The 13,919-nt window shown below is 28.2% G+C and overlaps 1 protein-coding gene across 1 annotated transcript in view; it reads left to right on the top strand.

The window, feature by feature from the left end:
- Positions 1-13,919, top strand: part of LOC129957539 (cuticlin-1-like) — a 128,090-nt gene that overhangs the window by 31,177 nt on the left and 82,994 nt on the right. The window contains exon 3 of the mRNA XM_056069893.1: positions 8,098-8,146. Coding sequence (XP_055925868.1) covers positions 8,098-8,146 — 49 coding nt within the window. The remainder of the gene's footprint in view (positions 1-8,097; positions 8,147-13,919) is intronic.

The following is a 13,919-nucleotide window of genomic DNA, read 5'->3' on the forward strand; positions in this document are numbered from 1 at the left end:
ATCAATCATTTATTATTTTTTGTTATATAGCAGACAAGCAGGACTTTATTTCTTATATTTTATTTTAACGCTAAATTAATTTCAATTTATATGCGCACAAGCATTATTTTTGGTGAATTCACTTCTTACTGCATATGGGATCACGAGGCAATTGAAGGGAAATGTTTCAGTTGGAGTTTCGACGGATCAGCTTCCGAATTATGGGCTGTCTTGTACGAGGGCCTGATTTAAATTATAATTCCATAAACTGCTTTTACTCGTCGTCATTTTATGTGAAGAAAAATTATCGTCACGTAATTTTTTTTTCACAAAAGTATCAACAGTACCTAGAAATTTAAAATATAAATTATAAAATGGCATTTGATATCTACTAATAATAAAGATGAATGTGTATGAAAGAATTTACCGCCAATTTTACAGCTATTAAATTTAGCACATATATAACTTGGACAGTAAGAATGTGCATCTCGGAATGGATTTTTAAAATTTTGCTAAGAATGCTATTTAATAAAAATTAAGTAAAATTTTGCTTTTTTTTGGAATAAGTACCGAAAATACTATTACACAAAAATAAATTTTACACAATTTCAAAATTTTAAAAAAAAAATCGTCTTTCTAATAATGCCAATTTAAGTGTGCAAATTTATCCAGAATTTTAGCAATTAAAAAGGACAATTTTTATTAGTGTCAGAAAAATTCTCTTTGTGATTATATAGCAGCAAATCTGTTTTTCAATAGAAATTAATCGAAACATCAGGCATGAAATTATTAAATATAAAATATGAAATTAATGCCCTTAAACTTGAATGGATTTACATATTTTTAAAATAATACTCTTAGATTTTTATGAACAGAGTTTATGTTTAAGTACATGTTTTTAGTAATTTGTCTGTTGCAAATAGGTAATTGGTAATTTATTTTGAATGATAAATTGGAGATAACTTGTTTTTAGGAGTATATCAAAGAAAGAATAAAGAAATTTAGCGAGCCAATTTCATTTCACTTAAAACTAAAATAAAGGACAAAAAAGTATTATTATTAAAATTTTTGAATGTTAATACTATGAAGAAAACTAGTATTCCATTATAATAACTATAATTTGCTATAAATATAGTATTTCAGATAACTGTGTTTTTTTTAAAATTCTATTATTTTAAAATCTGGGCTTGTCGAATCTGGGAATCAGGGAGAAGTTTGCCTATCACTGATCAATACGAATGTTTAATTTAATTTTTACTTATTTATTGCTCTTGTAAAAAGCAAACAATCACATAGAATAAGGAGTTTAAGCAATTACTGGATCAAAATTCTGAATATCCTGTCATTTAGAAACCAGAATCTTAAAGTTTTTACCCTAGGTTACAAAATATTACAAAATACAATAGTAATCCGGCAATCATTCGCATGCAGTTAAAAGCAAGAAAAATAACCGACTTTTTTTCTTTTTTTTTTACTTCAAAGACAAAATTTGAAATATATTGTGGGCGGTTCCAAACAATTTACAAATTCGCTCCAAAACTTTTTGCGGCTTGAAAATTGGATGAAATTGTTTTCCATTATATCTGACAATGAATTATATGTTACCGAGCTATTTTATAAATTATCTGTCGCTTATTCTAGTTAAATTCATGGTATTAACAGTAACCTTAATTTTGTGGTGCTCAACTCAGAAAAACAAGTCAAGACAAAACGGAAAAGAAATTTTGAAGTGAAATTGAGCGATGTTATAAGTAAAAAAAAAATCCATATTCTTCAGAGTAAGACCGAGAAGTTTTATCCAGATAATAATGGGGTCTGCAGGGTTTCAGCTGATAATAGCAGGAGTATACAAGACAGCCATATATTCCTTAACACATAAGTAGTATATGAATATGGGTTTTTTTCAAGGTTGTTGGCAATATATGAAAAATCAACAACCTATGCTATTTCGCATTGTTATGAGAAATGATTTTCTTTTCTCCCTCTACTTAATTTACTCACAAAATACTAAACATCTGTGTTTTCAAGATGTTTCGGTAATCGGTTGTTTTTAAGAGAAGGAAATGACACTCGGTTTGTGTGCGGTTTTCATATTCAACTGTTCATTGTATTACGAGTTGGAAATAATATAAATGCTTTAAATTTCTAAAGCAGAATGTTTTTATTATGGCCATCTAATTTACGAAGGAAGAAGGAAGGCTGTAAAGCATTTACGAAATTTCGATATTTTTTTCATATTTTATTCCATTCTGCACTTTTTCAGTGTAAATGCAGTTTTCATTTTTGCTCACTCGTATACCAAGTATATGGAGAAAAAATATTGCAAACGTTAAAACATTCGAAAGCGAGATTTTGACGGATTTTCACATTTCAGATCTCTCTAAATACGAAAAATAACATTTAGTGTTAGATAGGTAAAATTTGATACACAGATTTGGTAGTTAAGATGTATCAAATCCCCGTATCAAATTTGGAACCATTAACTGTCTGTCTGTCTCTATTTTATATCAGGACACGCGATAATTCAGAAACATTACAAATTAGATAAGTGAAATCTTGTTCACAGTTTTAGCATCTCAGGTGAAAATTCTTATCAAGTTTTGAACCAAATATGTCAAAAGATTGAACGTTTGTCAGTCTGTACTTTCGTTTGCATATAAACACGATAACTCTACGACCCCAATGATTTAAGCAAATTAAATGTAGTATTTGATTTTATGATTGCATTTGTAGTTCTATATCAAATTTTGATTTCAATCTTTTAGAAAAAACGAGCCCTAAATACATATCAGATTTTCAGGTATTTGTGTATTAAACGCATCCCAGAGATTAATTGCCCCAAAATCGATCTGTCATAGATATCTTTAGCTAGTAGCTTATAATTATAATTTGTGTAATTTCTGTAGGCGTTTCAAGGACACTCGTTTTCCCGACTCTTCACTCTTTCTCCTTGTCCGTTGCCATGGTTTCGACAAAGTTTTTTTTTTTTTTTTTCACGCCAGTACGTTTCGGGAATACCTTAACAGCTGTGTAAAAAAATAAGTGACACTGATATCTGCCTCAGCGTTGTGAGGCAGACAACCAGTAACGAGGTAGAAAATGTGACCTTGAACCGCCTACAGAAAATACACAGACTATAATAGTAATTTATGTGTACAAAATATTGACTTTGCTAATAACCCATAATTTATTTTTCTAATTAATTTTTTATAGAATTATAAACAGTAATCCTATAAAAGACTTGAAAAATTTCTGTTTTGCAGGCTTTTTTGATACTTTAGATGGATTTTTAAGTGCTTTATTGCACGGAATGCTTGTAAAAATAATAGTATTATTTACGCTTATTTCGTGACATCCAAAGTTTTAGTCCGAGTTTTTTTTTTCTTATTATGTATATTTCTTTTAATTAAATCGATAAATTTCTTAATTCGTTTTTGTAAATATAAAAGAATTGTAAAATCAATTTTCGAAAAATAAGTTCTAGATGGCGCCACTCATATTCGATCAACATGTAATTAAAATTAACTGATAATCTTTTAAATAAGTTCTCAAAATGTTAATAATGATGGGTACCTTACAAAATTTCAGACATGGTAACAAATCAATAAAGAAATTCTTTAATCGATTTGTATCTTTTACAAATACGATTGTATTAAAAGAAAAGCGATAATTGACTAAAGGAACTAAATTAATTCATTCAGACGATGCCACGTTTGACAGCAGTATTCCAAATGTCACTCTCCCTCGAGTTTTCAGCAAGTTCACATCTGCTGTCTTTCCTTTGAACTGTCCATGGCAGCAAAATTACGACCTAGGATTTGGAAGTGCACGAACCAAAAATAAAAAAAAGACGACGATTTAAAACCACTTGTATAAAAAAAACTTAATTTGAAGAGCCCGTATTATTCGACCGTCTACCTCTTCTTACCCTAATTTGCATGCATCCTACCACATGCCCCACAATCAACTCATAAAGTAATGTCTTTATCAAGGCTTAGAATGGGAAAATAAAAAAAAATTGCCTGTAGACCACTTCGGGGAAAGGCTCATATATCTCCTCGTAAAGCCTCCTCGGAATGTCAATGAAAGGACATTTATACCTGAGTATTATGTGGATTTCTTAAAGCCAATTCAGAAAAAGAAAGAAGTGGTTCCTGGAATGTTTGTCCCAAAACGGATACGTTGCTCTCTAATAATGAACCTAATATTGATGGTAGAGAATTAAGATGAAAGTTTTCTTATTCATTTTTAATGTAGCAACGATTTTAAAAGTATAGTCATTTTAGTAATGTATGTCTTGATGTCAACTAATTTAAGATATTTCTTTTTATGCTAGAGTAAATGATGACTTCAGTCTATTGTGATGGAGTATATAGATGTTTTTCTAGTAGTAATTTTAACAAAAGGCGAAGCTTTCTGCGCTGTGTTAGCATTTGCTAAATAACTAACTCTGAATCAGTAGAGTTATAAAATAATTTTGCATTTCTTGGTAAAAATATAATTGAAAACTAATTTTACTATTATTAGAATCCTTCTCTGTGGCGAAATTCAAGAACGACTTTCATATGATTTAGATTTTTTTTTTAATTTTATTTTTTATTTCCGTAAACTATGCTTTTAGTTCTTTGTGGATAAAAATAAGTGTGAAATTAAAGAAATTAAAGAATATCAAAACAATTTTTTCAAAGAGTTAATAACTTTTTTGTAAAGGATACGTTGCTCTCTAATAATGAACCTAATATTGATGGTAGAGAATTAAGATGAAAGTTTTCTTATTCATTTTTAATGTAGCAACGATTTTAAAAGTATAGTCATTTTAGTAATGTATGTCTTGATGTCAACTAATTTAAGATTTTTCTTTTTATGCTAGAGTAAATGATGACTTCAGTCTATTGTGATGGAGTATATAAATGTTTTTCGAGTAGTAATTTTAACAAAAGGCGAAGCTTTCTGCGCTGTGTTAGCATTTACTAAATAACTAACTCTCAATCAGTAGAGTTATAAAATAATTTTGCATTTCTTGGTAAAAATATAATTGAAAACTAATTTTACTATCATTAGAATGCTTCTCTGTGGCGAAATTCAAGAACGACTTTCATATGATTTAGATTTTTTTTTAATTTTATTTTTTATTTCCGTAAACTATGCTTTTAGTTCTTTGTGGATAAAAGTAAGTGTGAAATTAAAGAAAATAAAGAATGTCAAAACAATTTTTTCAAAGAGTTAATAACTTTTTTGTAAAGGATACGTTGCTCTCTAATAATGAACTTAATGTTGGTGGTAGAGAATTAAGATGGAAGTTTTCTTATTCATTTTTTAATGTAGCAATGATTTTAAAAGTATAGTCATTGTAGTAATGTATGTCTTAATATCAACTAATTTAACATATTTCTTTTTATGCTAGAGTAAATGATGACTTCAGTCTATTGTAAATGAGTATATAGATGTTTTTCTGGTAGTAATTTTAACAAAAGGAGAAGCTTTCTGCGCTGTGTTAGCATTTACTAAATAACTAACTCTGAATCACTAGAGTTATAAAATAATTTTGCATTTCTTGGTAAAAATATAATTGAAAACTAATTTTACTATCATTAGAATGCTTCTCTGAGGCGAAATTCAAGAACAACTTTCATATGATTTAGATTTTATTTTTTTAATTTTATTTTTCGTTCCCGTAAGCTACCATTTCAGTCGGCTGCAGTTTCTTTGGGGATAAAAATAAGTATGAAATAAAAGAAAATAAAGAATTTAAAAACAATTTCTTTAAAGAATTAATAACTTTTTTATATCAAAATTATTAAATAATTTTACAATTCTTGGAAAATCAAAATGGAAAACTAATTTTGTAGTTCTTAGAAAAATATAATTGAAAACTAATTTTACTATTATTAGAATGTTCCTCTGTGGCGAAATTCAAGAATGACTTTCCCATGATTTAGATTTTTTTTTAATTTTATTTTTCATTTCCGTCAGTTATGATTTCAGTCGGCTGCCATTTCTTTGGGGATAAAAATAAGTGTGAAATTAAAGAAAGTAAAGAATGTAAAAACAATTTCTTTAAATCAATTCTTTTTCTGTAATCAATTTCTTTTTCTAGAACAACTTTCCCATGATTAATTATTTTTTTAATTTATTTAATTAATTAATTTATTTTTTTCGTTTCAGTAAAGTATGATTTCAAGTCGGCTGCAATATTTGTGAATAGAAATTGTTGTGAATTTAAAAAAGTAAAGAATATAAAATCAATATTTTCCAATCAAAGCCGAATTAGTAACTCTTTTGAATCAAAGTTATTAAATAATTTTACAATTCTTGGAAAATCAAAAATAAAAACTAATTTTGCAGTTCTTGGAAAAATGTAATTGAAAACTATTATTATAATTGAAAATTATTAAAATGTTTCTACATGGCGAAATTCTAAAATAATTTTCCCATGATTAATTTTTATTTCATTTTATTTTTTATTTATTACAGAAATTTATTCGGTATATTAAACTATAATTTCAGTCTGCTGCAATTCTCTGTGAGCAGAAATAAATGTGAAATTAAAGAAAGTAAAGAATACGTAATCAATTTTTTTTCCAAGCAAAGCCAAATTAACAACTTTTTTTTAATCAAAGTTATTAAATAATTAAACAATTTTTGGAAAATTAGAATAGAAGTAAACTAATTTTGCAGTTCTTGGAAGAAGATAATTGAGAATTAATTTTACAAATTGTGGAAAAAGAAAAATTAATTTTACAATTTCAGAAAGTTTTCAGCCCTTTTTAGATGAAGTTCTTCTTGTTAATTTATTTTAGACATTTGCATTTTCTTTTCATTTTTTATTTCAATAAATTATTATTTCAGTTCGTTTATAAATGGAAAAATAAATTCGAAATTTAATATGCGAATGAATTGTAAAATTAATTTCAATTTTTTCCCAAATAATGTGTAAATAAAAGTGAATAAGAGTTGTTCTTAACTCGGTTGTATTTCCAGACTCTTAAATTCTGCTCTTTAATTCCAGAGTTAACTCTTGGAATGTCTGATTATGGCGATGTTCTTCTAGTGAGGCTTAGTTCCTATAATTTAGAAATGTTTTTTCCGTTTTTTTTTTTTTTTTTTTTTTTTTTTTTTATTTATTTATCATTTTATGAGTTTCGTTCATTGCAATTATTTGTGATTGAGTTAACCAAATACAAGTATTTGTATTTGGTTAATTGCTATTAAACAATATTTGATACTATTATACTCAATTTGATATGAAATAATGCTCTACTAAATACAGCTGTAAAATAATTTTACACTTTGGAGATAGGAATAAATTATTAATTTTACAATCTTAGGAATGCTCTCCAAGTCGCAATTCTTCTAGTGTGGTCTAACTTTTATTGTTTAGCTTTTTTCCCTACTTTTCGTATCCTCAAAATATAACATATGCATAAATTATGACAGTATTTGGGATTGAAAATATCGATGTTGTTAGCATAATATAAATATTTCTGGATATTAAACAAAAAGTCGTAAAATATAATTTAAGAAGTCGTAAAATAAGCTAATGTTTCTTGGAACATGAGAAAAGAAAACTAAGTTTGTAATTCTCAGAATGTTTGTGTAAACCCAAGGGCTTTGATCTTTATAAAATATTGAATGAGTTTTGATTGCGGATATTTCTAGTGCAAATTCTTGTTCATTTAAAAACTTATTGAATGAATTATTGAATTTATTAAGCAATGTATATTAACTCAAACTATTTAAATTCTACAATATGATTTTTTTAGGTTTAATTCTCAATATATTACTCTACTACTTACTGATGCTACCAAGTACTTTTTCTGTTGAAATCTTCATAAAATACAAAAGCTTCAGCGCTATAGTAAAAAAAATACTTCATTAAATGATGCTTTACCGATTATTTATGATAAAAAAATTAGCTTAAAAACATTATTAAATATATTTTACTATGCATTTGAAATATATTTGTATTTGTTTTGGAATTTTTTATGAATCGAAGTATTAATTTATGTTTTTATTATTTAATCATCACATTAAGTTAAAAACTTTTTTATTAAAATATATTTCAGTAAAATATTTATTAGTAGCTATTTATTAACTGAAATTATATATTTTTTTCAGGTGTCTGTGATTCTAGAGCTCTCAGGAGGTCAACTGGTGTTGAAATCTAGTAAGTTCATCAATTAATTATAAATTTTATTCGTTCCTGTTTATGTACTAATTACATGTTTTACGAAATAGCAATTTTCAGTGATTTGAAGGGGAAGTTCTATTGTTCATTTTGTCAAATACATTTTATGCAACTGAATTTTGAAAGTGATTGCAGCAAAGAAATGGAACATTTTATAACAATTTGGAAGCTTATTGAAAGTTTTTTTTTAAATACGCTGTAAAATATATAAAAAAATACGATGCTAAATATACAAAATTTACAAAAATATATATTTAAAAAATATTAGAAATGACCTTTAATTTGGTCTGACAAGATATATATAATATAAAGAATTAAAAAATAATAATAATTAACAGACCTCAACTCATTCTCTTTTGCTATATATTCATGATTAGGTTTATTCGTACTCCTGTAAATCTGTTAATTAAACGCAAATAGAAAGAGAAAATAAATTCCCCTAATTTCTGGACTCCAAAACAGAAGTTAGACTTTTGCATCGAGTAATGTTGCAGACCAAAAGGGCGTGGATTTTTTCTAACTCTCCGCAGCGTTACAGATGGCGGTGGACAATTCTATATACTTATTACCCCATTGATTTTTGTAATTATAAATCTAGCATTGTGATAAATATATAACTCTTAAGCTTTTTTTAAAAAATAAAACCAAACGTAATTTGTTTCTGAGATGCAAAATTTTTCTTGTTTCTTGCGATCTGCGATCATATCTGTAGTTTTATATAATCATTGCAAATCAATTATGAGCTTATCTCCTGCTTTATTAGTACAAAAGAGAAATTATTCGGCATTGCATATCAAGCAATGTTTAGTTTTAAGTTCAATAAAATTATAAGATCACACCTAAGAATTTCACTTATGAAACTTATTTGGCGAATTTTTAAATTTTTTAACTTCAATTTTACACATTCCATCTTATGTTATGAAAGATAAACGTTGTAAAATCCGGTATTCTGTTTTTATCCCGTCCGTCACCTAATTTATAAAAATAAATTCGTCCGATACCACCCAATTCCAGCTCTAGGGAGTCGGTCTATGCCTATTTATATAATCAAGTAAACAGACAAACAGACACTATTGTAAAATTATTTTTTTTCGGACTCCAAAAAAACCTAAACCCCGAAAATACATCCAAATTTCAAAAAAGAATTTTTGACAATTGCAATATTCAATTATACTCTATTTCTTACGCGAGAAAATAATGAACTATTTTCAACTGAAAAGAAGGTCAATAAATTTATTACATTTATTTCCTCAAATGTACACTATTAGAATTACAAATCATCATGTTATGCGGATCAGGAATTTCCTGAAAATGTTAATTCGAACAAATTACGAAAAGCGCAGGTTAAAAACGCTGGTCATCGAAGAAATGAATGATTCAATGAAATCTAATTATGACTCATACGCGCTGGAATTCCAATAGCTTTCGCAGTTAGAAAACACCTCGCCTGATTTGTGCAGATGTTCAAACACGACGGAACGCGCAACCAACCGTTAAATGAGAATCTCTTGCCCTATGAAGAATGCCTGATGAATTAATCATTTTATGACAAACGTGTTCTCGAATGTTTTGGTTTCAGTTTTCAGTCGAATTTTTATTCAAAACAGAGCATTGGGTTCACAGGCGAATGAGCCTACAAAAATTCTGAATATTTAGCTTTTGATTTGTTCAATTTTTAATCGTATGCTAAATAAAAATAACCGAAAAAGACTTAGGAATAAAAATAACATATTTGTTCGAAAATCAGATATATAATTCCATTCAAATCAGAATCGATCAGAAAATCAGACTCCAGTTGGTAGAATGAGTTATTATTATTACGCCCAATTAAATCGCTCCGCATGTGATCCTAAAGCATTTAAAAATAAATTATGTGTTTGATTAAAACTTATTTTTTTGAACAAAAACTCATTAAAATAAATCGATATTTTTTATAAACTTTCGATAAAACTGAAAAATTAAAATGAAAGCTTGTTGAGATTCATAGGGCTCTTTTTTAACCGTCCAAACGCAGAGGAAGATAGATGTATTATGCCGTTTCTTGATGATTCATATGTTTTTGAGTATAATAATATAATACAAATTGTCGGAGCATTAAAAGCGTCCATTGCCACTCACGGTAAATAAATTGATTAGATTAATGAAGAATACAATAAATTGCACATAAATGAATGTATATTTCTGTACTAAAAACATGAAACCGTCTCAAAAGCTCTATACTAATACGTATATGTAATGATATAATATTAATCTAATGTTAAGTCTTAATTAATTTCCTAATTTTTATTTTAATTTATCTCATATTAACTTCATTCTAAAATGTTCTCTTATTTCTTGATCCAAATCGCACTTTTTTATTTAATTCATTCTACGCGTGCTCTATGAAATTGCTGAATTCAGTAGGTTCTCACGCTCTAAGTGAAGGGATATAAAATAAGATTTGGGGGTATCCATTTTCTGCCGTTTCTGGCTGATAATTGCATAAGAAAATCAAAGATTATTTTAAGTCAGGATCGTCAGCTAAAATTGTCATAATTTTGCTTTCATGGAAGCTTGTTTAACATTGTATCTAAGTTACAAATCATACAAATCAAAAACAACCTATTGTTTAACAATTTGTATTTTTCTTTAATTTTCACGTAAATAGCATTTAAAGTTTATTGCAAATGTAACTTCTCCTGTCCGCAAATATAATAAATATATGTAATGATATCTCTTAATCTAATTTAAGTCTTAATTAATTTACTAATTGTATGATCTTATCTCTTCTCCTTAGTACCTAATATGTCTCCCTTGTAAACCAAGTTGAAGTTAATTCCAAAAGTTTCTTCTCTTCGGCCACGCATATATATATATATATATATATATATATATATATATATATATATATATATATATATATATATATATATATATATATATATATATATATATATATATATATATATATATATATATATATATATATATATATATATATAAATTTAATTTAAACTCAATTTTTTAATTTTTAGCTCAATGTAACCTATAGTAACTTCATTCTAAAATATTCTCTTATTTCCTGATCCGATTCCACCTTTTCTATTTAATTAATGGAAAAAAGCTCTGTGAAAAGTCTTTCGTCAGTAGTTCCCACGCTCCGTGTGAAGAGATAGAAAATTGTCCATCAAGCACATATTTTTAAAAAAGATCCTTGTGTTTCCCTTACTTGGGTCGGCGCGTGTAGCGAAAATCCCTATCGAAATCTCATTGTATTTAAGCACTGTGAAGAAATATTTTCTCTATCAATATCTCATGTTATGTAAGACCAGGGATAATTTATTTCTGTCTTTTCTTGCCTAATCCGTTGTTGTGAGCGGATGTGCTTTGTCCGCGCCTCTTCGAAATAAATTATGCCTTCCCGGGATGGATTAAAGCGAATTTAAAAATGCAAAATCTCTTCACTGCTTGTCGCACCTGCATTCTTCTTGCGCATTTTGCATGTATATATATATATCGCGTCACATATTAAGAAAATAATATAAAAATGCTATTTTTAATTTTGATGTTCATATTTTACCATTGTATATTCTTTAATAACAAAGTAACAAAAGTGTTATTAATAAAACTGAATTTACATTCTTTCTGACAAAAGATAAAATCTGAGCACTTCCTGAAGATAAGTCCATTTGCTTTCAGATGACATATTATCTGCATGTTATTAGATTAAGAAAAAGTATTTAACAAAAACAGAAATTTCTAAAGAGCATATGATAGTCTTTTATACCACAAAACAATATTAGTACTAAGGAATTCATTAAATGCAGCCAATTTTTTAATATTTCTAAATTTATTTATAGAGACAGGCTTAAAAAAAAATGCAATTTTATGAGTTCAAGCACCGCATGAAAATTATATGTTGATTTTTAAGCAAAATTAGCTATCCTCCCCTGTTATTTACGATAGACTGTACCACAGAACAATGTCATATCCCTACACTATCATTTTCCTTATTAATTTCCGCAGCTAAATATACACCTCATTACATCTTTCCATCGAACAAAATCCGAAATCTGGCCTCAAATACTGATAATACGTTGGAGGTCTTTAATTTCTTTTGACAGGTACATATTTAATCTTGAGGCAAAACCTTCCCCTTCCAGCTTTGAAGCACATCCTCATGGTTACTCGAAACTGTAATCTTCTTGACAAAAATCCACAACGCAAGTTTGGTGGAGCGTTGAGTCCTTGCAAGGGAGGGTAAGGTTCGCTAATTTTCACCGCACAAAAGAAGTCGGGGTTTTTATTTACGATCGGCTGTTTTTTGACCGCGGCTGTGGCAACGGTTTGAGAGGAAACACGTGAATCAGAGGCAATTTACAATCTTGACTTCTCTATTTTTTTTATATGACCTTTCTTCACACTGATTGTTCGCTGGAGAAATCCGAATAGGTTATTTGGTGGCAAGTTGTATGTCTAAAAGAATTATATCTGTAGAATGGTAACATAAAAGAATGGAATCTTTATAGAAGAACTGTTCTTTTAGCTGTTGTTGAAGGCTGTAGCTGAAAGCAACAACCTTATCATGCAAGGAATCATGGAGCTTATGGGGCTGTTTTTTTCTGTATCTCTGCCCCCCTCTCATTTTCTTCTTTTTTTTTTCTTTTTTTTTTTTTTTTTTCTTTTTACGTTTTCATTTCACTCATTTCCAGTGCCGAAATCTTTTATGGGATTTTCTAAGAAGCGGTTGGAAATTTCTTTACAAAATTTCACCTTTACAAACATTAAATTAGGTCACTTAAACAACAAGGAGAGATCACCCCAAAACATTCTCGCTTACTCTTTAATAAATTTATGAACGCCAGACAGGGCTTTACATTACATTGGCGTGCAATAGTTACGAGATATTAATTTTTGGCGTGAATTTAGCATTTTTACTGAATCTATTGTATCATCTTTGGCGAGTTTTTGGCGATTCATCTTTGGCATGCTGTTAATAGTATCCGAAAATCGAAATTGTGCTTTAGACACGTTTTTTTCTCAACCGATTGGATTATCACAAAACTGCATTGTAATGACAAAATCTCATTCCAAATTTGATATATTTAAGTCATTACATTTTTGAATGATCGCTTTTACAAGTTTTCTAAAATACAACCCCACAGACAATCTACCCGTTGTTGGATTTGGCTCAAAATTTGGCGGGTGTTTACACTATAGATGTTAAATCTGTGAACCGAATCTTATCGTTTCAGCTCTCATCGATTTGTAATTATCGTATTAATTTATATTCGGACAGCCGGACAGACAAACTTCCTCTGAACAGATTTTACTCACAATTTGATAGAAATTTGCAAATTTTGTTTAAAGACCGTATGCCAAATTTCAGCCATCTAGTTTAGAGCGTTTTTTAATTATCTTTTTCACTGACAGACAGATGGACATGTGTGAAAAAAAATGTGTTTTTCGAATTTAAGGAATCTGAAACTTGGGGATTCGTCAAAATCTCGAATTTTTTGACGATTATTAATTTTCTCTATACTACGTATACTAGAAAGTAATAAAAACGGTTTACTAATGGAAGTTGAGTTTGAAGGAAGAATTTATATACTCCAAGAATTTCACCATTACGAATAGGAAATAATTATTTTTAAATGCAAAAAAAAAGATTTAGTAATAAATGTTGTGTTTGCAGGCAGAATTTATATATTTTTATATTTTGGTTATTCGATATTTAATTGGTTATTCGTCACCGGCACTGCAGATTAAAGAT

This window comes from Argiope bruennichi, chromosome 11 (assembly GCF_947563725.1).
Source record: "Argiope bruennichi chromosome 11, qqArgBrue1.1, whole genome shotgun sequence".
Lineage (NCBI taxonomy): Eukaryota > Metazoa > Arthropoda > Arachnida > Araneae > Araneidae > Argiope > Argiope bruennichi.